The sequence below is a fragment of the Callithrix jacchus genome, chromosome 8 (assembly GCF_049354715.1).
Source record: "Callithrix jacchus isolate 240 chromosome 8, calJac240_pri, whole genome shotgun sequence".
NCBI classification, from domain to species: domain Eukaryota; kingdom Metazoa; phylum Chordata; class Mammalia; order Primates; family Cebidae; genus Callithrix; species Callithrix jacchus.
This window is the reverse complement of record NC_133509.1, coordinates 65,301,505-65,325,554: the sequence shown is the minus strand read 5'-3', so window position 1 is coordinate 65,325,554 and position 24,050 is coordinate 65,301,505. Positions and strand designations below refer to the sequence as shown.

Below are 24,050 nucleotides of genomic sequence, written 5' to 3'. Positions count from 1 at the left end.
TTTCCGCATGTTGGCCAGGCTGGTCTTGAACTCCTGACCTCATGTGATCCACTTGCCTCGGCCTCCCAAAGTGCTGGGATTACAGGCATTAGCCACCATGCCCAGCCTCCATTTAACACTTTATCAAATCACTCCTTTTCATTTTTATGAAACTGAAAATATTTTCCTCTGTTACAAGAGCAGAGGGGTTAATTTCCTTTGTGTTTCTAAAAAGATTTCTTTTTACTAATTATTGATGATTTACAGTTATATGGGAAAGTGCAGGAATTCCAGTAGTTATATTAAAAGCAAAAGGTGAGAGAGCGTAGAGCTATTTTATTAACAGAAATCAAGAAAGTGGTCAGTAAATGTTTATTCAGTATCAAGGAGCATATTCTTTCAAATTGTTTCCAAATTCCACCTATTTATTCTTTCTGTTAACTAGTCTAGGAACTAGTAATATGAAGATAATTGAAGCAGTATGCTCCAAATAATAGAAAAATAAATCTAAGATTATTCTGTTTATTACTCTTCATATTAATGAGAGACAGTTGTGGTTTGAAATGAGAGACTTCTTTGTCTTCAACCGGTAAGTGTTTAATAGTGCCAGAAAGTGATAGGACTTTTTTTCTTTTTTGAGACAGAGTCTCACTCTGACACCCAGGCTGGAGTGCAGTGGCGCAATCTCAATTCACTGCAACCTCCACCTCCCAGGTTCAAGTGATTCTCCTGCCTCAGCCTCCCTAGTAGCTGGGATTACATGTGCCCACCGCCACACCTGGATAATTTTTGTATTTTTAGGAGAGGCAGGGTTTCACCATGTTGGCCAGGATGGTCTCGAACTCCTGACTTCAGGTGATCTGCCAGCTTTGGCCTCCCAAAGTACTGGGATTACAGGCATGAGCCACTGTGCCCAGCCTGCTATATTACCTTTTATAGGTTTTTTGGAGTGTATTTTTGCATATTTTATTATGTTGCGGTTTTGTATTCAGGTCAACAGCTATAGCCCCATCACAAATAACAAAACTAGACCTCTTTCATATCCTTGTGTAGAGTATCATCAGGGGACCAGAGACATGGCTAATGATTATAATTAGAATTTTGGGGAAAGCTTGTCTTTAATTAGGGACATCCCAGGCATTCGAGTAATAAAGACTCATTGCTGAGTGAAAGGAGAGCAACTTATAAAAGTGTCAGTGTTTCTATTTTATTCTCTTCCCTTTTCCTATAAAATCAGTTTATAATGCTTTCTATCCATCCAAAGCATATATTGCTATTGTAGGATGCCCTTGCCCCAAAGTATTTGTGCAGTACGACTTTGTATTCACATCTTGTCTTTTAAATTCTACTTGCTGTTGAATTCCATTTGCTTGCCAAGTCTTTACTGAAGATACTCATTAAGTCATGTTTTTCAGAGCAGTGTTTTTGTTAATATCTAGGGAAATCTAGAGTAATTTGTTTACCCCCTCTCTTCTTTCTTTTTTAGTGTATGTAAAATGATTATATTTCAAAGGATAAGTGAAGTGAACTTGATACTGGAATGTTTAGGTAGAATTATATTTTCTGTTGAATTATATTTTCTGGTGATTTATTTATTGTTAGCCCAGAATATAAAATAGTCTTAAGGTCTGTCACTAACACTTTTCCTTCCTTCCTTCTTCCCTCCCTCTTTCTTTTTTCTTTCTTCTTTCCTTTCCACTTTCCTTTCAGTTTTCCTTTCCTTTCTTGACAGCATTTCACTATGTTGCCCAGGCTAGCTAGAGTACAGTGGCTATTCACAGGCACAATCATAGTGCACTGCAGCCTTGAACTACTAGGTTCAAGTGATTCCCCGACCTCAGCTTCCTGAATAGCTTGGGACTACAGACACACCTCACCACACTTGGCTTATTTAATACCATTTTACATGATCTTAAGCCTTTGATGCAATCCTACTGTCATTGTTTAACAGTGTCTATCAGATATTGTCAAATACATGTTACACAGATGTCTTTTTTAGGAGTAATTATCAGAGAAAATTCTGCATTTAAATTTAAATTCCTTGAAAACATTACTATAGTAGATTTACCCTTAAAACATTGTATTCAGTGAAAGAAGCCACACACAAAAAGCCACATATTGTATGAGTTCACGTACACAAAGCATCCAGAATAGACCAGTCTATAGAAAGAGTCGATTTATTGATGGCCAGGGCTTGGAGGGACAAATAGGAGTGACTGCTTAATTGGGTGTGGGGTTTCCTTTTCCAGTGATGAAAATGTTCTGAACTCTAGAGAATGGTTATGGTTGCATAATACTGTGAATGTTCTGAAAGACACTGGATTGTATACCCAGATGTTTACAGTGTAAATTTTATATTGTGTATATTTTACCACAATAAAAAAATTGCTATAGTGATTGTTTTATGTTGATGCTATATTGTAGTTTCTGTTCTCTCAAGTTAGTATTTGTGAAAACTTAATCTCTGTTGTATTTTGTTTAGGTAAAATGATCCATTCTATGGTAGCTCATTTGGATGCTGTTACAAGTCTAGCAGTAGATCCTAATGGAATCTATTTGATGTCTGGAAGTAAGTGTTAAAGTTCTGTAGTGCCCACAAACTTTATAAAAGATTGTTACTCAGAAACAAACTTTATTTCTTCTTTTACAGGCCATGACTGTTCTATCAGATTATGGAATTTAGACAGCAAGACGTGTGTGCAAGAAATAACAGCGCATAGAAAGAAATTGGATGAATCAATTTATGATGTTGCTTTCCACCCATCAAAAGCATATATAGCTAGTGCAGGAGCTGATGCCCTTGCCAAAGTATTTGTATGAATCAACAGAAACTTGCATCATAACAAGATTTGCCTGGACAGAAAGAGGGTCTGCATCACTGCCATCAAAAGGGTTACTGATAGGACACTACATGTGATCTGCCTGGTGAAGGCTATTTGGGGCAGGCACAGATTGGTGGAAAACATCTTATTGTCAAGCTCATTAATTTAACTGTAATTACTGTATTTTGTGGGACAAAAAAAAGGACTCCAGTATTTGTGGCCTGTACTGGATATGAACTGAGCGTATGTCTGTTTTTAGGTGTCTTTAAGCCAATGTGGAGTCTGATCTTTCAAAAAAGACTTTTTTTTTTTTTTTTTTTTTTGACTCTGTGTGCTGCCTTAGGGTTAGGAATGTGGTGCTCTTGTTGGGGGAAGTGAGCTCCAAGAGTAGCTTTTTTTCATCTCTTAGTGATCTTCTGTTTATCAGTTGAATGCCACAGATTCCCCTTTAAACTTATTTTGCTTTAAAAAAAGAAAAAGAAAATTTAACTTAAAATATTTTAGCATTAGTTGCACAAAATGTTTGGATAAAATTCTAGTTTTTATAAGTCTTTTTATATATTTAGCCTGTCACAACAGTGCTCAAGATTGTATTGAAGTTTTTCTGCATTATATAACCCTAAAACACAGAGATCTCACTGACCAGCTACCCTGTAACCACTTTCTTTCCTCCTCCTGCCTAATACAGCTCAGCTAAGTCCTTCCATAAAGATGCTAAATAACGTTCACCATCACATAAATGTCTTCATAAACCAAGGACTATTAAGTGTATTAAAATGAAACAGTGGGGTTTAGTACTCCAAATGAACTCTTAAAGAAAAAAACTAATCTTGGCATCCTATCACTATGTGATATTTTGTACATCTTACTGTATTTACAAGTTTATTTATCAAGGATTATCCATCTTGCTAATGGCCTATTATTTATTTCACTTTTTGTTGGTCTTTATATCCTTTTATTAATGTGCTAAAGGAACCTGTATATCTATTTTGGAACCCTTTGAATAGTCTAAAATAGACTAAAAATAGAATATTTTATAGTTTAAATTACAAACCAAGGTGGTTCCCCCTAAGATACATATCTTGGTTTACCATGATTCCAAGCAAAACTAACTTGTTTGAAAATATTTGGAGTAAAATTTTATTTGCATTACAAATAGGATACAAAAATAGTTGAATCAGGATACAGAAATCTGCTGTGTTTTGACTAGTTATCCCTGTTTTATTTTTTTAGATGTGCTTAATTTTATGGTGTAACTAAAGATTTTGTTTGTGTAATGCATGATTAAGACAATAAAGTATTTTTTCTAGTCTTCCGAGAAACTTTTCTGATCAGTTTGCGAGTTTTGATGAGTTTTGTAAGGTTTTGTTTTACAAACTATGAATCAGCAAATTTTTAAGATTGTACCACATAGTAAACGTACAGCTGTTGAAAAAATAATGTATATAAAATGCATATAATAAATATTAAATTGTGTACCTGTATGTTACTGTTGGCTACATCATTTTGTGCTGAATAATAAAGTGCAATACTTAACTCTCCATAATTAAACTAGGAAATGGAGATTTCTTAGTCCTTCATTTTTATGCTGTTCTTTCAAACTTTACTACTTATTGATATTCTAATAAGAGTAGATCAGTAACACTATTAATAATGTGCAAGTATTTCACCTCACTTAAGGATTTTTAAAAATCTTCCATTAAATTACAGAATGCAGCATAACCCCCCAAAAATGCACAAGATTCAGTTTTAAATAATTTGCTTAGACATCCTGTTACTTTATTAAATCTAAATTTAGCATAACCCTCAAAAGTGCACAGATTCGGTTTTAAATAATTTGCTTAAACATCCTGTTACTTTATTAAATCTGAATTTCAGTTAATGGCAGTGTTGTTCCTATTTGCCATAGCTGTTTCCACAAAAAAAAAAAAAAATTTAAGGAATAAACTACATTGAATATTGTTAGGTTGGTGTAAAAGTAATTATGGTTTTGGGCACCTGTAATCCCAGCTACTTGGGAGGCTGAGGCACAAGAATCACTTGAACCTGGGAGGTGGAGGTTGCAGTGAGCCAAGATCGCGCCACTGCACTCCAGCCTGGGCAACAAGAATGAAACTCTGCTGTCTTTAAAAAAAAAAAAAAAAAAGTTTAGTTTTTCATCGATGACTAAAATTGCCACTTAGATTAGTGGCATTTTTGCCATTGAAATGGCAAAAAACACAATGACTTTTGCACCAACTTAGTTAAAAGTTGTTTTATAAAGTTAAACATTAATATTTTGAAACTTTCTTCAATAAGGAAATATCCTTTGTCTTTGAAGGGCATTACAGATGAAATTAGAAGGGAACACTAGAAAACTTACGTGTAAAATTCAATTTGAATAGTTGCTGCTGCAGGGAAAAATTGCATTGTATATTGAGACATTTTGTCATCTATTGTAAAAATCTAAGTGGCAATTTTAGTCATCGATGAAAAACTAAACTTTTCTTTTTTTTTTTTAAAGACAGCAGAGTTTCACTCTTGTTGCCCAGGCTGGAGTGCAGTGGCGCAATCTTGGCTCACTGCAACCTCCACCTCCCAGGTTCAAGTGATTCTTGTGCCTCAGCCTCCCAAGTAGCTGGGATTACAGGTGCCCATCACCATGCCTGGCAAATTTTGTATTTTTAGTAGAGACAGGATTTCACCGTGTTTGTCAGGCTGTCTAACTCCTGACCTCAGGTGATCCACCTACCTTGGCCTCCCAAAGTGCTGTGATACAGGCGTGAATCACTGTGCCCAGCAAGTTTTTTTAATTATCTTTTTTTGTTTTTCTGAACATTGAACTAGAGAACTAGCGGGGGTACTTTTCTCCTCTTTCTCCTGTTTCTTCTTTTTTGAAATAAAGAATAAACTTTCCCAAAGCTAGTTTTGTTTCTAGCAGCTATGCCAATCCAGTGCATTACTACTGATCTGAAATGTGATGATTATTGCAATGCATAAACATTGACGTATTCGGAGTGTATTAAAACTGAAACGAATAAAAATTAGTATATATGCTTATTTTGTTCTTACCTCCTTTGGTTGTATTTTTCTCTTCAGTATTAAACATTTGGAAGAGACTAAAGGTATGCAAAAAGAATGTCTTATTTTCATTATGTGTGCTTCCATTTGAGACATGGGAAATTATATAGATTAATTTCACCATTAAACAGTACTTTATACAAATTTAATATGTTGACTTTTTCCCTAATAAGAATAGTTAATCATATTCTGCCTCATATTTCATGTTGCTTTTCTCATTATTTCAAACTAGCTAACTTAGCCATTGAAGACTAACATTGCATTTAATGCATTAAGTTAAATGGGCTAGCATATTTGAAATCCAAGCATGCCTACTTAAGTTGGATTGTAATACATCTTTCCTTTTTACTCTGTTTCCTATAGATAACCATTATCTTGATTATGTTTACTTACAAAATTATCGATAGTAAATTAAAGTTCTGATTTCTGCTTTCTTGCTGCTATTCCCTGGTTATGTCAGGTGACTCAAAACTTTGTCCATTATAAAATTAAAGAAAAAGACCACTTTCTTAAAGGGGCTAATGACTGGTAGCCAAGTTTTCATTAAAGCTTAACTCTCCAAGAGGTTGTACTCCTGGCTGAGAGTTTTTGGTCTACTTGGGAAAAATCATGCTAAACCCAGTTTTTATGATGTTTAATTAAAATTATCCTTGTTACATGATTCAGTCATATTTGTAGCATTTTATAGAGGGGGAGGTTGTCGTCTCAAACTCATTTTCAAATTCAAATTTTTATGTAGTGATAAAGGCAATTCCAGTTCTGTTTCTCCCTACATGTTGTCCTTTTATTCTCCTATGCAGAGTATAAAATTGTAAGACTTCTAAAAGATTTACTGGAGCATATTCTAACTAGTTAACACCTTTCTCAGGGGGCTTAGTAGATGAGAGGAGGAGACAGGACCTGTCTTTAGAAAAGACAGGCAAGATGGGATGATAAAGTACCTCTCTGTCTTTTGGGAGAGTCCTTGGTGAACTAATCATCTAAGTCACATTAAGGGCGTCCTGATGTTCTCCTTTCGTAGGAACCAACTTCACAAACATTTTTAAGTAAGAAATACAAAACATTTCTGGTGAAGCAAGTACTCAGAAGCATCTTACACTGTTTAACCAGGTAGTGACTGTGTATAATGCCTAGAACGGTAGGTATTCAATAAACTTTTATGTCTTTTTAGTGTGTGTGTTTGTTTGTTTTGGAGATAGGGTCATGTTCTGTCACCCAAGCTGGAGTGCAGTGGTATGATCATGGCTCCCTGTAGCCTTGACTGCCTCAGCTCAAGCAGTCCTCCCACCTCAGCCTTTGAGTAGGTGGGACTACAGGCATGCACCACCAAACCCAGCTAATTTTTTTGTTTTTTGTAGAGTTGGGGGGTCTCACTGTGTTGCCCAGGGTGGTACTCCTGGCCTCAAGCAGTCCTCCCACTTCAGCCTACCAAAGTGCTGGGATTACAGTCATGAGCCACCGTGTTTGGCCTCAGTAAATAATTGAATGAAATAAAAATATATTCTTGGTATTACTGCATGATTTAAAAAAAAAAAAATTCAGATTGGTGTTTCCACATGAATTTTTACCATATCCTCAGAAGAGACACTTGCAGTAATAAAAGTAAGCCAGCTTGCAATAACTCACTAGCAGTTTTATTGCTTAAATATTCCAACTACAGTATTTCTTCCTGCAGTTATTTGAAATGTCTTTTTCTTTAAATGTTTATAAGCAGTAAGTACTTTACTAACTTAATCTTTAAGTACTTAGGTAACTTACAATATAAGCCAAATATATCTATATACATATAAAGGAGAGAAATAGAAAAATACCTGGCAATCCTGCTCTCATTCAGTGTGATATTTTTAGTCCTAAGTTGTTATGAAAACACTACAAAAGCAGTTTGATACAGGACTCCTTTCTATATACAGATTTTATAGTCTTCAGTAATAAGCTATCATTCATTGGTTTTAAGAAAATATGCACTTGGGTCAAAGTATGTATACCTGAACTATGTTAGAGAGCTGTTTTCCATTTAAGTTTTCCTTTCCTTTTTTCTTATATAATCAATACAGAATGGTTAGAGAAGGAAGGTTGCTGGTGGTCTAAATATCAGATTATTTTATTGAGCTATAGAATTTGCATATCAGTACATTTAGTAGGCATTTGAACTCTTAAGGTTTTAATCCAGATTATCTCCTCTTTTCCTGAGTTTCTAAGGGCCATGATTATGAAGCCTCAGCAGTGTTTTGAACAAATAAAGTACACTGTAAATTGTAACCAGAAGGCAGTAGCTTTAAAGGAGTGCTCATTTGCCTAAACGGCTGTTGCCATATTTAATATAATACTTTTGTATCTGATTCTGCTATGCTAAAGTATTTCAATATTATGAGAATACGATTTATACATTGGATCCCCTTGTACTTTTTTTTTTTCATTTGTCAAAATGTTACCATTATTGCTGGGATTCTAAGAAATCTCTACAAATGCCTCTGATAACATCAGAAACAATTGGTTCTAATCCTGTGAACTCTCTTGTGAAGAAAGCATGAGACTCCTTCGGTTTAGAAGCCATATCTTTCAGGTCATCCAGAGGTGCCCAAGCCACACCAACAGAGAAGATAGTGATTCCTACAATGGAAACATTTTAAAGTGAATTAAAAACCAGATCTACCTTATATTTAGAATTACGTCTACATGTTTTCCATACACTATTACATAGTTGCAGTAAAAACTGATTGCTAATTTCTGGATGATTAAATCCCCTGAACAAGTTTTCACAGTCATTGTGAAAAGAGTGGCAAAAGACTGGTTCAAACCAGAAGCTCTGCTGTATTTGTAGCTCACCACATTAACAGATAAGTCATGATCACTGATAAGAAATACTTGATAAAGTTCAATATCCATTCATGACAGAACACACCTAGTAAGCTAGGAAAAGAAGAAAACTTTTAACCTGATCCACAGCATCTTTTTAAAAATCCTTCAGTAAATGGAGATGGTGAAAATTTTCCCTATGAGACTGGCCTATCATCAAACACTATACTGGAGTCAGAGTCACAGTATATGAAAGCAAGAAAGAATGGCACAAGAGATGGGATAAGTAAATGGTAAAAGTGTTCAAAGTGAGGAATGGTGACTAGTCCTTTGGTAATGACAAACCTTCCATTTCTGTCTTTGTATTGGCAAACTGTAATAATTGGAAAATGGTCAGCCTATAATTCCAAAGCAAAACTCCAGTGATTAAAAAATACTGCCCAAGAGGTATCTATGAAACTGGAGGAATTTCCAGTTTCATTGAGGTATTCTATTTGCATTCACTTGAGTTACTAGAAGGCTTTTAGTACAACTGTACATTTACTTAGGGTGATACTGCGTTAGTTGGATTCACCCCAATCCCAAGTGTAGAAGTTTTCATTTAGCAGATTTTTTTTTTTTTGGCGGGGGGATAGAGTCTGGCTCGTTTGTCCATGCTGGAGTGCAGTAGGACAGTCGAGCCTCACTGCAGCCTCAACTTCCTGAGCTCAAATGATCCTCAGCACCCCAATCCCCAAGTAGCTGGGACTACAGGTGCATGCCACCAAGCCCAGCTAATTTTTAAATTTTTTGTAAAGATGGGGTTTCACTGTGTTGTCCATGTCTCATCTCAAATTCCAGAACTCAAGTGATCTGTCTGCCTCAGCCTCCCAAAGTGCTGGGATTACAGGTGTGAGCCAACCTCATTTAGCATACCCAACCTCATTTAGCAGATTCTTAGTGTAGAGTACCATCTATCTAATGCTGGGTGCAATTTTCTGTAACTTTTGGAGTTTCTGTAATAGTTTTCCTCTATAGATCTAAGTCTTCATTCCTCTTCTAGTGGTATACAGTATTCAGAGTTGTAAACACATGAGATACACAGCAGGTTTAGATAATGTAAAAGCTAACTGGAACGATTTCCAATTGTTCAATCTCCTTTCCTGACTCCCACTCCCTGGCCAAAAAAAAAAAAAAAAAAAAGATATTTTTTTCCTGCGCCTCAGTTTTCCTCACTTTTCAGTTCTGCATTCTAGTTCAGATTGTTTAGCTCAAGCCCAGCATATAATTACAGTTTACAAAAAGTAATTGTGCCACTGTACTCCAGCCTGGGCGAAAGAGCAAGAGCTTGAAAATAAAAACAGTTGTGATGTAGCCCTAAAATCCTACCCTATTTTCTGGCTTTTGCAACTTTCAACGTCACTAAGGGATAATTTTCACAAATCAATTTTGGTGTAGTTCAACCTCCTGAAGTTTAATCAACCTAATTCACTTTATCTGTAGGCTGAAGAGAATCCTGTTAAATTCAGTAAGCTTAGTATTAAGGAGTATGAGAATAAACAGGTCTTTCTTTCAACACAGATTAGTGGCTGATGTCTAAAAAATACTTTTTATAAGCTAGATATAGAGCTTAAATTGCATGTCTTCTCAGTCTTAATTATAATTCATCAATATCTGTAAAAATACATAGGTACATTGGCAGAGGTACTAATGTGTAGAAAGGAAAAAGGTTAAGTCATTAGGAATTAAGTAGGGAAAAGGAGTTGTAGAGAGTATAGAAAAAGCAAGTCCATTGATTCTCCTTTTCTGTCACTCAGTTATCTTAGAAAGGGAACCTTAGCTTTTTGTTGGCCTATTTGATCTCAACAACACATTATGTTAATGTCTTCAGGAATGAGGCCTGTGCCAAAAGTAATATTAAGGTTGGGGTGAGGAAGAAAGAAATAACTCTTTATACCCTTTTATAACACCAGAGTGTGTTTTCATTATCTTAAGGAGGGGAAAAAGGAAGTTTCTCTTTTTTTCTTTTTGAAACAGAGCCTGTCGCCCAGGCTGGACTACAATGCCACGATCTCAGCTTGGTGCAACCTCTGCCTTCTGGGTTCAAGCAGTTCTTATGCCTCAGCCTCCTGAGTAGCTGGGATTACAGGTGTGAATTACCACACCCATCTATTTTTTGTATTTTTAGTGGAGACTGGGTTTTACCATGTTGGCCAGGCTGGTCTTGATCTCCTGACCTCAGGTGACCCGCAGGCCTCGGCCTCCTGAAGTGCTGGGATTATAGGCATGAGCCACTGCACTAGGCCAAGGAAGTTTTGATGGGATAGGTAAAGTCTACGGGAAACTCATGCCAGACAAACTTGACTGAAATAAAAGGGCTGGGTGCGGTGGCTCAGCTGAAATCCCAGCACTTTGGGAGGCCAAGGTGTGAGGATTGCTTGAGCCCAGGAGTTTAAGACCAGCCTGGGCAACAAAGTGAGACCCCCATCTCTACAGAAAAACATTTAGAAATTAGCCAGGGGTAGTGGCATTTGCCTGTAGTCCTAGCTCCTCAGAAGGCTGACGCAGGAGGATTGCTTGAGCCCAACAGTTGGAGGCTGTAGTGAGCTATGATCATGCCATTGCACTCCAGCCTGGTAACAGCAATAACCTGTCTCACACACAAGAAAGTCAGGATGAATTACTGAATGGCAAATTCATGGTAGGTTTTGATAAACTGATTATTTGGAGATATAGTTCAAGTCTGAGCTATATGTGAGCACCTGTAATATTTCCTTAACATGACATGGTTCTCATGGCAATTCTCCCAACAATATAGTGGTTAGGAGTGTGGACTCTGGAGTCAGAATGCCTAGGTTTGGATCTTGGCCTTGCCACTTACTAGATGTGTCATTTCCAGGAAGTTTGCTTCCTTATCTGTAGAATGAAATTAGGAGGGCTGCTTTGACAGTTAATATTGGGTAAAGCTGCAGGTGTTTGCTCAATGAAATAAATGCTTAAGTTTTTATTTACTCCTAAAATTCACCGAACCCCTTTTCAGTCCTTTTCTCCTACAAAGAACAAGGACCTTACCTGCATCATGTGCAGCAGCTGCAGGGCCTTGGACATCATCATAGGACTGCCCATCTGTGACAATTACTAGGAAGTTCTTGTTGGGGCTCTCCCTTATAGGGCCAAACACATTTCTAACAGTAAAGGAAATGGCATCACCAGTAGCTGTTCCACCACTCATATAGCGGATGTTTCTGATAACAGCTAGGACATTCTCCTTGGTGTTATAGTCAGTGAAACTGAATTCCATGCGCTGATCATAAGTAAACTGTACAGCAGCTATCTTGGCACCAATGTCCGAGATTTCAAAAGTCTTGGCTATGTTGGAAACAAATTCAAGCATGAGACGGAAATTGCTATCTCCAACACTGCTAGAGCCATCAATTAGAAAGGCAATGTTCACTGAGTTATAACAGGTCTTGCTACACATCATTTGTTCATGAGTGCACAGCTTCTGTACCAGAGGCTTTACGTATTTTGTGGTGCCAAACCAGTTGGGCATGTGGTAAGAGAAGAAGCCATTATTCCGACAGACAGCCTAATGGGGGAGACAGAAGATATCCAAAAGGATCAAAAGTTGTTTCTTCTTAAAAACTATGGGAAATCCTGAATGTTAAAATTAATCTAGATAAGAGGCAGTCAGCACTGCACTCAGAGGTCCAAAATGGAATATCTATCACTGTAACAGAAGATAGCCCTCACCACTTTACCTTGTCAACAAATGAAACATCCTGAACCATCCCCAGTTCTTCAGGGATAGGCTTGGCCACAGAAACTATAAATACATTGACACCAAATTCTCTGGCCACAATGCCTGCTTCCTCGATGTCATCAGAAGGCCAACCATCAATAAATACCACCACCACTTTGGGGATCCCTTTTCTTACTCCAGCATCTACCGTGAAGAATTTCTGAGCTGTATGTTTCAAGGCTTTTCCTAAGTTTGAAAAAGAAGCAAACGAGTAGCATTTACCACTGCTCAAACCACATTTCTGTTTCCCTGTAGCATTTGATGCTGCAAAGTTTAAGAATTACATAGAACTGGCAGTGGAGTGGGGATACATACACAAATAGAATCATATATAACCCAGTTCAGTAACAGATGCATCAGCTGGGAAAGTTTATCTACCAGGCCTATTTTTTTCTCTTCACAAACCATAATACTTCCCCCTCCACCTCCTAGATGCCTCACATTTGTTTACCCCACATCAATCACCAGTTAGAAACAAAATTGATTCCAACTTCTGTGCATGTGCTCTCTATGTAGGCCTTTGGTGACTGATTACTACCTCTAAGAAGTCTGTCTTCAGAGGCAGCAGTAGTGCTACTCTCATTCTTTCTGCCATATCTGCATTCATTACATAAGTCTGTTGATCTTTGCTTCTTTTTAGCATTACAAAGAGGTACTTCTTCAATGTTATATCTAGTCAATCCAGCATATGAGAATTCTAAATCACCATGCTTTATATTTTTTAAAACAAGAAATATCAACTTTGGTATACTTTCCATTATAAATTAAAAATTTATCTAAGATGATCAAATACCAACCTAGCCAAGATTTCAGTTCCAGGAGGAATTTCACATCTGCTCATATAAAATAGCATAATACTGTTTGACATGTCTGATCACTGATAACTCTCTGCAACATCACATCCCAGGTATCAAAGTCTACTTACCTGTATTGGAATTACCCCCTCTGAAACCTACTTCCTTTATGGCAAACAAAACATCTTTGGCTGATGTAAAGTTTTTCAAGTAAAATTCTATTTTGGGATGTTCACTAAGTGGAAGAAAGAAAATGTTATTCAGGGAGAATTAAAAAGGTAAAATAAGCAACATTACATGCCTTAAAAATAGTTTTAAAACCAAACAACACACAACTTTCTTAATTTCACAGTACATAGTCAACTAAGGGATTACATCTTAACTTGAATTATTGGGGATATTTCAGAGGTGTAACAGAATTGCTATATTGAGGATTTATTATATTCTGGGTAATAAGCCAAATGTATAACACTTGTATAACCTCATTTTATTATAGTTGTACAAGGTTGGAATTATTATCCCAGTTGTGTAAATGAAGAAACTAGGCTCAGAGCATTTAGGGAGTTTGCCTGATGAAACAAAGCTGCATTTTAAGTTCACGTTGTCTGGCTCCAAAGTCCATGCCTAAACTATATGGATCACTTAAAGCCAGGCTCGCCTCAGGGCCTCGGGTTTAACAGAAGTCCGCAGAGTTGGGCACCAGGTAGCCAAACTAAATTAGGAGGTGTCTGGGTATGAGACTAGGGTCTGTTCCGTGGAACCCCGCAGGCTCTAAGTAGTGTGGATCTATTAACCCAGGTCTCTCTGTTCAAAAGAAACAATTTCATTGATGTGATGGTCAACAGTTTTTAAGGGAAAAGGTAAAATGAATTATAAAGTTAGAATATTGAATTTTTCTTATGATAACAATGACATTTGGTGTATTGTAAGAGTTTTGAGATCTCATTTCCCATATTTAATATTAAAGGAATTTGTTTTCTATAGCTACTCTGTGTTCATCAGAAACCTTCTTGAGTATAAACAACCAAAGCACAATTTGTAGTGTTTAGTTTCTAGATGAGTCAATATTTCATAGTGCAGAATTTTAAGATCTTAGCATTATCAATAGCTACTTTATTAAGTCAAGATATTTTGAGGGAGAAGTACAACAGTGACTGTAATTCTGCATACATACCTGATGGAATACTGGGTCACAAAATCAGATTTTATGGGTTGAAAATCTTTTCACTTGTCACTTTTCAACCATCCAGATTATGATTAATGAAATTAGTCTCATTTTTGTATCCTATAACAGATATATTCTATTCTTTGACTTACATATAAACTTGACATGGTTTATCTATTCTAATGGTCTTTCTAAAAGAGAAAAACTGCAAACCAGGAAGTTGCAAGAAGCTAGTATTTGTATGTATCTACAAGGTAACGAAGCTTTCATCTTCAAAAAGAATTGCGTCAAAGTAGTCAGAAAAAAGTATAAGACAAAAAGTACTGCAAGAGAATTTGACTCATGGGATGGCAAAATGTACAATAAAACTATGATAATTAAAGCAGTATAGAAAAAAAGTAAGGATTGACATATGAATCAAAGAAATAAACTTGCTCAAACTCAGGTATAAATGTGATACCATAAGTCAATGAAATAAGGACCCATTTTTTTTTTAAGGTGAGAGACAAATGGCTGAATTATGTAAGAACAGTTAAATTTTCTTCTCACACCAAAACAATCTAAAGGGCAAGCCAATTGTAAAAAATAATAAATGAAATAGAAATTAATATTTGTAATAGTACTGTTTATATACCCTTATACACTGCTGTTAGTAGTTGAAACTAGTTCACCTTTCTAGGAAGCAATTTTGCTGTTTTTTAGAAATGGGGCCTTGCTCTGTTGCCCAGGCTGGAGTGCAGTGGTGCCATCATAGCTCACTGCAGCCTTGAACTCCTGGGCTCGAGAGATCCTCACACCTCAGCCTTCCGCGCAGCTGGTACTACAGGCACAAACCACTGTGCATGGGTCAATTTCACTATTTATATCAGAGGCCTTAAGTCAGAATCTTAAGAGGCCTTAACTCCTAGAAATCTAACCTGATGAAATAATCAGAGATGGGCACAAAGATGATATAAGGATGTTTATCACAATGTAGTGTGTAATGTAGTGAAAAAACAATAAAAGAATGACTAAATAATCATGCAGAGGAATATTATAAAATATTTTTGATGAATATTTGTGATATGAGAAAATGTTCAAAATACTAAAGGATGAAGAAATAGGATGCAAGGAATTTTTTATAGTCTGAGCTTTTAAAAAACAATACACACAGTCAAATATTTCCTTAAAATACTGAATGGGCCAGGTGTGGTGGCTCACACCTGTAATCCTAGCCCTTTGGGAGGCTGAGGCGGGTGGATCACCTGAGATCAGAAGTTTGAGACCAGCCTGGCCAACATGGTGAAACCTCATCTCTACTAAAAATACAAAAATTAGCCAGTTGTGGTAGTGTGTGCCTGTAATCCCAGCTAGTCAGGAGGCTGAGGCAGGAGAGTCGCTTGAATCTGGGAGGCAGAGGTTATAGTGAGCGGAGATCATGCCATTGCATTCCAGCCTGGGCTAGGGCATATGTTTGAGGGAATTTTTTTGGGTGTGCTTTAGAAAGGTTATGCTTCAGATAACCAACCAAGAGAATATAAAAAGAGCTAAAAAGAATAACAACAGAATAGGGAGGTGGAGCAGGCATCTATCACTGCTTCTTTCTTCAGAAAAGAGAAATTAGGAATTGAGCAGAGTAGATAAGCACAGGTGACTTGTGTAAGCAATAAGACTCTCTACTCTACCTTCTTGTTCTTATATAGATAGCACACAGTTTTCTAAATTCTTTTATTCCAAAAAGGAGGCACTCAGATCTACTCAGTCTGCCCAGGCAGTCTTAGATCCTGAACTTACAGTTTGGGAATCCAGTGTATCCATAACTCAAAATGTTTATGCTGAACTGACATTTACCCACTAAAAGGATCGATCATTGGTCATCATTCAAGTCATCATTCAAATCTCCTCTCATTTGATTTTTTTTTTTTTTTAATGAGACAGAGTCTCACTGCCACCTAGGCTGGAGTGCAGTGGTACAATCTAGGCTCACTGCAACCTCTGCCTCCTCGGTTCAAGTAATTCTCCTGCCTTGGCCTCCCAAATAGCTGGGATTACAGGCACATGATACTACGTCCGGCTAATTTTTTTATTTTTAGTAGAGACAGCGTTTCACCATGTTGGCCAGGCTAGTCTCGAACTCCTCAACTCAGGTGATACACCCACACACCTTGACCTCCAAGGTGCTGGGATTATAGGTGTGAGCCATTGTGCCGGGTCTCATTTGATTTTGAATGTATCCAACACAAAAAATGATCAACGTTTGAGGTGACGGATATGCTAATTGCTCTGATTTGACCACTATACATCGTATGCCTGAAAACATCACTATGTTGCCCATAAGTATATATAATTATTATATGTCAATTACAAAATAAATACATAATTTTTAAAAAATCTCCCATTTTAACAAGGTTGGTACCTGGCTTGAACAAGGCCCACATGTGGTCCTTCTGTTCCAATTCCCAACATTAGAGCCACTTTTCCAACAAAATTCTTCTGTAAATTAAATCGGCGCTGCCCAATATTAAAGCTTCCATCAATCAGAAATGCAATGTCTGCTTTACAATCTGCAAACACCAAAACCAATCCCCTCGTTAGCAGTCTCAAGAGGAGGGAGGGAAAAAGCTACCTTCACAAATGGTGATCTTCATTCTTACCTTTATTGCCAGTTTTCTTCTCGGGTGTTTTCTTTAGTCGTTTACCTGAAATAAGGATGCACTTGGCATTAACAAAAGGAAGACAGTTACATAGCAAGAAACTCACATGAGGAGAAGCTCATAACAACAGACTGCCATTCTTGAAAGGACTTTAAAAAAATTAGTTTCCTCAGGATTTTCTGGACTAGGGAAAGCAATAACCCAACAAATAAACAAATCAGTATGTAGGCTTACATATTTGACATGCCTCTAATCCAGGACTTTGATACGCCAAACCCACAGGTGAGGCAGAAACATTAGGGTCAACATTAGATCCTAATGTTCTTAATATCTTTGACTTTAAAACTGCCATAGTCATGCATAAGGGGATCCCTGGCTATTTCTCACAATAGACACACACACTGTCACATGACAGTACAGTAATAGAATTTAATGAAGCAAATGGAACTAGAAGTTCATGGTACTTTGACCATTTCTTAGGTGTGGTTTATCAAATCTGGGAGAAGATAGGAGGAATTTAAGAGAATTATTGGGCTAGGTGCAGTGGCTCATGCCTGTAATCCCAGAACTTTGGGAGGCTGAAGTAGGAGGACTGTATGAGGTCAGGAGTTCAAAACCAGCCTGGGCATCAGAGCTAGACCTCTGTCTCTACAAAAAAGTAAAAAAATTAGCTGGGTCTGGTAACGTGTGCCTGTAATACCACCTACTCAGGAGACCAAGGTAAGAAGATTGCTTGAGCCTAGGAGCTTAGGGCTGCAATGAGCTATGATTGTACCGCTGCACTCTAGCTTGAGCAACAAAGTGAGACCCTATCTTTAAAATATATATATAAAATTGAATGTTTCCATATGTAATATACCAGTAAACTTAAGATATTTGCTTTGTTTCTCTTTAATATCAAATTTCTTTTTGAAAATCTTCTATCAACAACACATTTATTCCTAACTTCCAAATGCTGTGCTGGGCAACTAGGAGATAGGTTTCATAGTACATACCTGTTGGTGGATGTGCTGTGGACACTGCCTGTCCTGTGGCCTCCTGTGTACTACTTTTGCCTTCTGTTAAAATAAAAATAAGCTTTTTTTTCCCATTTCCTTCTTTACCAAAGTATTAAGAATCTAATTCAGGGCTCTCTATGATGACAAATGTAATAGGTTAATGGTAACGGTAGTTACAAACATCCTGCTGCATGCTAGTTTCAGAGAACCAAAATGCTTATCCATTGTATCTTTAAAGGATCATTCAGTAGTTTTTCAGTTCTTTGGTAAGTGTCCAGGCATTCTGCAGGTAATTCAAGTTTCTATTCCCATCATCTGCCAGTAAGATTGTCTTCTATTCACCTAAATTTGGTTTCAGTGGGTACTTGATCCCTCAGTCTAACCTACAGTTTACCTCTATATGTCAACCTCAGTCTTGATCACAGGTTTTTCCATCAGGGTTAAAAAGGCTGGGCTAAGAAAAGCAGAAAACTTTTGTGGGGGTGGGAGAATATTACAGAGTGAGAACAATAATTATACCTACTAGTCACTGTGAAAGAAGCAGACCATCTAGAAAGCATTTGAGACTGGATGCCATTGGCATCTACTGAGGAATAGTTTTCTCGACCAGGTAGGCTATAGACTCGCACAGGTCCCCCTGAGTTGCTGATTACTCCCCTGCAACACAAGAAAAGCAGGTGAGACACTATCCACACTTTTTCAGGGCATCCCACTGACTTACAGTGCCATGTTGTATCTATTACTTTGATTAATCAAGAAAATAGCTCATCAGGGAAGTAATCTAAAGATGTTGCTATTGATGGATGGATGGATGGATGGATGGATGGATGGATGGATGGATGATGGATTGAGATAGAGTCTCACTCTGTAGCCCAGGCAGGAGAGCAGTGGCACGATCTCAGCTCACTGCAACCTCTGTCTCTCAGGTTCAAGCAATTCTCCTGCCTCAGCCTCCTGAGTAGCTGGGATTACAGGCACACACACCATATCTGTCTAATTTTTGAATTTTTAGTAGAGACAGGATTTCATCATGTTGGCCAGGCTGGTCTCAAACACCTGACCTCAAGTGATCTGCCCGCCTCAGCCTCCCAAACTGATGGGATTAGCCACCATACCTGGCTGCTGCTAGCCTTTTAAAAACTTGTTTACACAATAACAAAATTTGCTTGGTAAAAATGGCTGTGTGTTGTTAAACTTCTTAAGTGTTGATAAGAATACATTTGTAATATCCGATTACCTACAACTTAGAAATTCAGAGCACCAAACAATTTTCCTGAGATACTCATTTTAACTACATGCTCTTGGACTGCATTTTTATATTTAAAGTATCATAGTGGCTATTCTGCAGGATAGCATGGCACTTGCTAACCCTAGGCACCTTGGGTAAGATACTTGACAACTCTCTGAGCTCAGTTTCTTCATCTGTAACTTGAGTAAAATTCTACCTACCTTGTTGAGTTGTGGTGGAAGTTAAAACAATAGCTGGCACATAGTAATAACTCAGTAATATATCACATGATTAGGAATGTTTTAGAATCACAGGAATCTAGCCATCAAGAAGTAATGCAATTTGCTTTTTGTCAGAAAGCTTTCCATGTGTATTTGGTGTTTCAAGTATATCCAGGAGAACCTTGAAAATATATCCATTTTCTGTGGTCACAATGGCACCAGAAGAAAGAATGCAGGGAGGAAAGGGATCCAGATGGCTAAAGCAGGAAAGGAAATAATCATGTATGCATTTCTCTACCACCCTGGTGTGTTTGGGCTTACCTGTGGACAGCAGCCCCACATATACTCGATACAGAAGCATATACTATGTTCCCGTACACAGAGAATTCTTCAAGAGGGCAGCCCCCTGGGCAGAGGACATCGGCTTTCTCTTTCCTGATGTCCAAGCCTCTGGTAAAACATGTGATAGCAATGGGAGCTAAAGAGAGAGGAGATAATATTGTAGGCATTCTTAGGACTTCTTGGGACATAGTGGTGGGGAGACTACCATGTGAGATTTAAGTTTTACTTCCATAATTTCTACACTTCTAGTCAAGAATATTGACTTATATACCATTCCAAACCATTCCAGATTTCGGCAAGCCACAAGGTTGTTTTCCAATTTAATATAGTCCCCAGCTACTATAAGCATAATGTGAAAGTTCTGTTTTTTGTTTTGTTTTTGTTTTTGAAATGGGGACTTGCCAAGTTGCCCAAGCTAGGCTCAAATTCCAGAGCTCAAGTGATCCATCTCCAACTCCCTAGTAGCTGGGATTACATGTATGCCACTGTGTCTGGCTTCTCAGTTCTTAATCAGGTTGGAAATACATAACTGGAAATATATCTGAACTAGAAAATAAAAGTCACTTAATATTTATTAATTCTAAAAATAGAAAAATTCTTGGCTGGGCATGGTAGGTCATGCCTATAATCCCAACATGTTAGCAGGCCAAGACGAGAGGATCTTGAGTCCAGGAGCTCAGGACCAGTCTAGACAACATAGCAAGACCTCATCTCCTATAAAAAAAAAATTTTTTTTTTAATGGCCACACATGGTGGTGCATGCCTGTACTCCCAGCTACTAGAGAGGCTGAGGTGGGAGGATTGCTTGAACCCAGGAGTTCAAGCTTGCAGTGAGCTATGATTGTATCACTGTACTCCATCCTGGGTGACAGAATGAGATCTTGTCTCCAGAAGAAAAAAGAAATTTTAAATCTCAACTTTGATGACACTGTGTACATAGTTGCTTGAGGTAAAGGTAGTAAATCTGGATTGCGCCTTTGTGGAATATTTTCATAGACATGTGCACAAATCAAAGCCATCCTTTCCTACATAGGACTGTTTATCCTAGTTAGCCTACAAATGCAGATCCTTAAAATCACATGTTAAGAAAACCAGCAAAAAGATGCTTAGATTCACAGAAAGTTATTTAACTCGATTGTTCACTTTATAGATGAGAAAATTAAAGTCGTGAGGTTAATTTGCCCAAACAACATTCTACAACACCTGAAGGACAGAAAACAGAAAAGTGAGTCCCTTCAGAATAGAGCATTTTTATCTAAATTGAACCTGATTATTTCCACTCCAGATCTGTCCAAAAAGATTTGTCAGGCAGTGGATGCATTTTTAGAAAGCACTGTTAATATTCTCACGTTAAAGAAGCAAAGTTTACTATAAATGATGCTAGGAAGAGACAAGTTCTTGGCAACAGGTAACAAGATAACATGTTAATTTACTGTCAATACTAAATTGAGATTAATGTTATTAAATACTATATTTCAAACATGGGAAGTTGTGGTTATCCAAACCTTTCTGAAACATACATTAATTTCCAAACCTTTTTTTCAAGGCAGAGGAATACTTTCTGATCATCTGCCCAACTGAGTGACAAACACCCGCCCTCTGCGCTTTGTGGTGACCAGTACCCTGGACTTTACATTCCATGGAAGAGAAGGAAGGATGCAGGCGCAATGCCCATTTCTTAGTTCTGAAACAGTCTAGAGAGCTGAGAAGTTAGAATCCTTACCCCAAACAGCCTCATACCTATCATCAAACAGCCTTAATCCTTCCTCTCATTTCCGCTGAGGTGGGGGTGGCAGCAGAATGCAATGTCGAGACCAACCAGCTGCGAGCACTGACTTTTGCACCGGGAGAAATACAGCCGTGTGCGATACTTACCCTCATTCCTACTTTCAAGGAAAACAAAGTAGCTCTTAGGAAAGCGCTGCCTTTTACATCGTAGGAAATACACCAAACCACACACCCATACCCGGGCCTCTCTACACGTGGTACAAACTTTTTAGATTCCCTGGCGTGTGGAATGAGACCGCAAGTGCTTCCGATTATAGGGGTTAAACCTAGAAACATCACTAGCGAGTCAAACAAGGTGGGACAGCGACGTTCGCCTCCCTCTCTCTCGGCTACTGCAGCCTGAAGTCGGGTCTGGCGGCTTCTCCTTCGCCCCCAACACAGCGGAGCGCGGAACGGGTGCGCTCCTCGGTGGGGCTCAAGTCCTCCTGCCCCTACCTCCCGCTGCCCGCGCTCGGCGGGTCTGGGGTCTGGGGCTATGGGTTGGCCTGGAGGAGGCGTTCTTCCCAGTGCTCTGGGAGAACCTCCCCACTACTGGACCCTAGGGGCCCCTTCCCGTGGGAGAAACAGGTGAGCAGCAGCAGATCGGCTGCAGGGGTTAAGGCGGACGCTTCACACTGCGGCTCCAACCTTCGCGCGTTCCTTCTCAGGCCCTCGGGCCGCCGCTCAGGGGGCTGGATCTGAGTCCCGCTAGTACCCTCTGGTGCTCAGCCCCTGCAACCGCCTGGACTCACCCCAGCTCCCCGACTCACCGGCTCCCTCGCTGCCCATGGGCCCCGGCAGTAGCTGCAGACACACACCTGCGAAGAGAGAAGCGCGAGGGCTGACTCCAGCCTCCACTCCGCGGAGCAAAGAGCCGGGGTCGTGAGGGGAGCGCACTCACCGAGGAAGAGAGTCTGGATCCAGGCTGCGGACATGGTGACTGAGATGCTGCTCCGACCTGGGAGAGAGGGAGAATGCGGGCAAAGCCGGGGTGCGGGGGACCCCGCGCGCCACTCCCTCAGATCCCCGCACCCCTCGGAACCCCGGACGCGGCGCAGGGGAGAGGACATAGACGAGCCGCTGCTCCGGGCCAGCGCCCCTCTAGGTCTGCAGGAGGCGCCTTGGTGGCAAATCGAGCCAAGCCCAGGGACAGTGTGCAACCCCGCAGCGGGGAGGGGGCGCCAATAACCAAGACTGACAGGCTGGGAGCGACAGAGAAACAGGGACAGAGGCGTCGGGGATCCCTCGCTCCTGAGCCCGCAGTTCGGGGCTCCGCACCTGCGCGAGATCCGCCTCGTTGAGCCGAAGTGCGGAAGGCGCTGCCCTTGCGGCCGCTATAAAAGCTGGGCCGCGCGCATGAGCACTGTGTTGGGGGCACGGGGGGCCCGGGCGGGCTCGAGAGTCGGTCCCCCGGGCTGGGCGGCGACCGTCCAGCTCCGCCCTCGCCCCCTCCCGGTCCCAGGGTGAGGCCGGCGCGGAGGCGCCTCCTCCAGTAGCGCGGGCTCAGCCACCTGGACGCGGCGCGGGTCCCTGGAGGGGGCACGGAGGGCCCCGCGCCGGCGTCTCAATGACTGCGGAAGAGTCCGACGGCGGGAGCAGCGGCCTTGTCAGTTCTGCTCTTCGGGGATCAGGGCTGCTAGGGCAGCGGCGGCCGCCACCTGCTCCGATGCTGCCAGGTCCACGCGGCCTGAGAACCGAACTTCCCAACTTGGTGCTCTGTTGGAAACAGTTCCTACTTCTAAAGTGAAACCACCCTGGGTTTGGTCAATGCATGCCCCGTTTTCGTTAGAAACCCTGTTAACTGACTGCTAATCTTTTGGTAGGGATTCGGCCTTGCGCCGTTGTTTCTGCTGGGGTCTAACCTTCCCCACTGGCTCCATTTGCGCTCCTGACTAGGGCCACGCGTGGGAGCTGGCTCAGACCACGGAGAGCCGATACCTTTGCTTCTTTACACCTCAGGAAGAATTTATGCCTGACTGCCTTTCCAAATTCCCAGACTTGGTGTCTTGTGACTGCACAGAATCTCAGATTTGATCATGTGTCCTCCTTCTCCCCCGACTATACCGCTAACGTTTTATAAATGGAAATGGAGAACCAGCAGAATTCTTGAGGAGTGTCAGTGACAGGCCACCTGCATGGCAATGGAAGAACCAGAACCAGACCCAGACCCAGACGCTAACCTTCCTGGTACAATATAAACTTTGTCAAATAGTCTTATATAGCTATAATTTACATGACATAAAATCATCCATTTTGAGTGTACAATGATGTTTAGTAAATTTGCAGAGCTGTACAACCATCACAAGCCAATTTTAGAACACTTTCATCCTCCCCAAAATGATCCCTCCTCTCCATTGTCAGTCAATCCCTTCTTCCACCCCTAGTCCTAGGCAAACACTAGTCTATTTCCTGTCTCTATAGATTTGCCTTAATGGTCATTTCATATAGATGGAATCATACATTA

At 39.7% G+C, this 24,050-nt stretch overlaps 2 protein-coding genes across 20 annotated transcripts in view; one reads left to right on the top strand and one right to left on the bottom strand.

Moving 5' to 3' along the window:
• Positions 1-4,285, top strand: part of STRN3 (striatin 3) — a 109,525-nt gene extending 105,240 nt beyond the window's left edge. For all 12 annotated transcript variants that reach the window (XM_002753787.7, XM_009005898.5, XM_078334651.1 and 9 more), the window contains 2 exons: positions 2,462-2,548; positions 2,630-4,285. In XM_002753787.7, coding sequence (XP_002753833.1) covers positions 2,462-2,548; positions 2,630-2,799 — 257 coding nt within the window. In that variant the 3' untranslated portion in view covers positions 2,800-4,285. The remainder of the gene's footprint in view (positions 1-2,461; positions 2,549-2,629) is intronic.
• Positions 4,286-7,473: 3,188 nt separating this feature from the next.
• COCH (cochlin) lies at positions 7,474-23,580 on the bottom strand. Of its 8 annotated transcripts, none has more exons than XM_078334654.1 (12): positions 23,449-23,580; positions 22,488-22,544; positions 22,339-22,404; positions 19,799-19,955; positions 18,552-18,685; positions 18,026-18,088; positions 17,031-17,075; positions 16,793-16,940; positions 13,364-13,467; positions 12,398-12,624; positions 11,709-12,225; positions 7,474-8,471 (listed from the first exon to the last, which is right to left on the bottom strand). In XM_078334654.1, exons 2-12 carry the CDS (start codon positions 22,519-22,521, stop codon positions 8,296-8,298), a joined length of 1,671 nt encoding a protein of 556 aa, XP_078190780.1. In that variant the 5' UTR covers positions 22,522-22,544; positions 23,449-23,580; the 3' UTR covers positions 7,474-8,295. The 8 variants fall into 8 exon arrangements, with proteins under 8 accessions (XP_078190780.1, XP_078190781.1, XP_035116161.1 ...); XM_078334655.1 differs by having other exon boundaries at positions 22,357-22,404; XM_035260270.3 differs by having other exon boundaries at positions 23,525-23,580.
• Between the last annotated feature and the right edge of the window lie 470 nt (positions 23,581-24,050).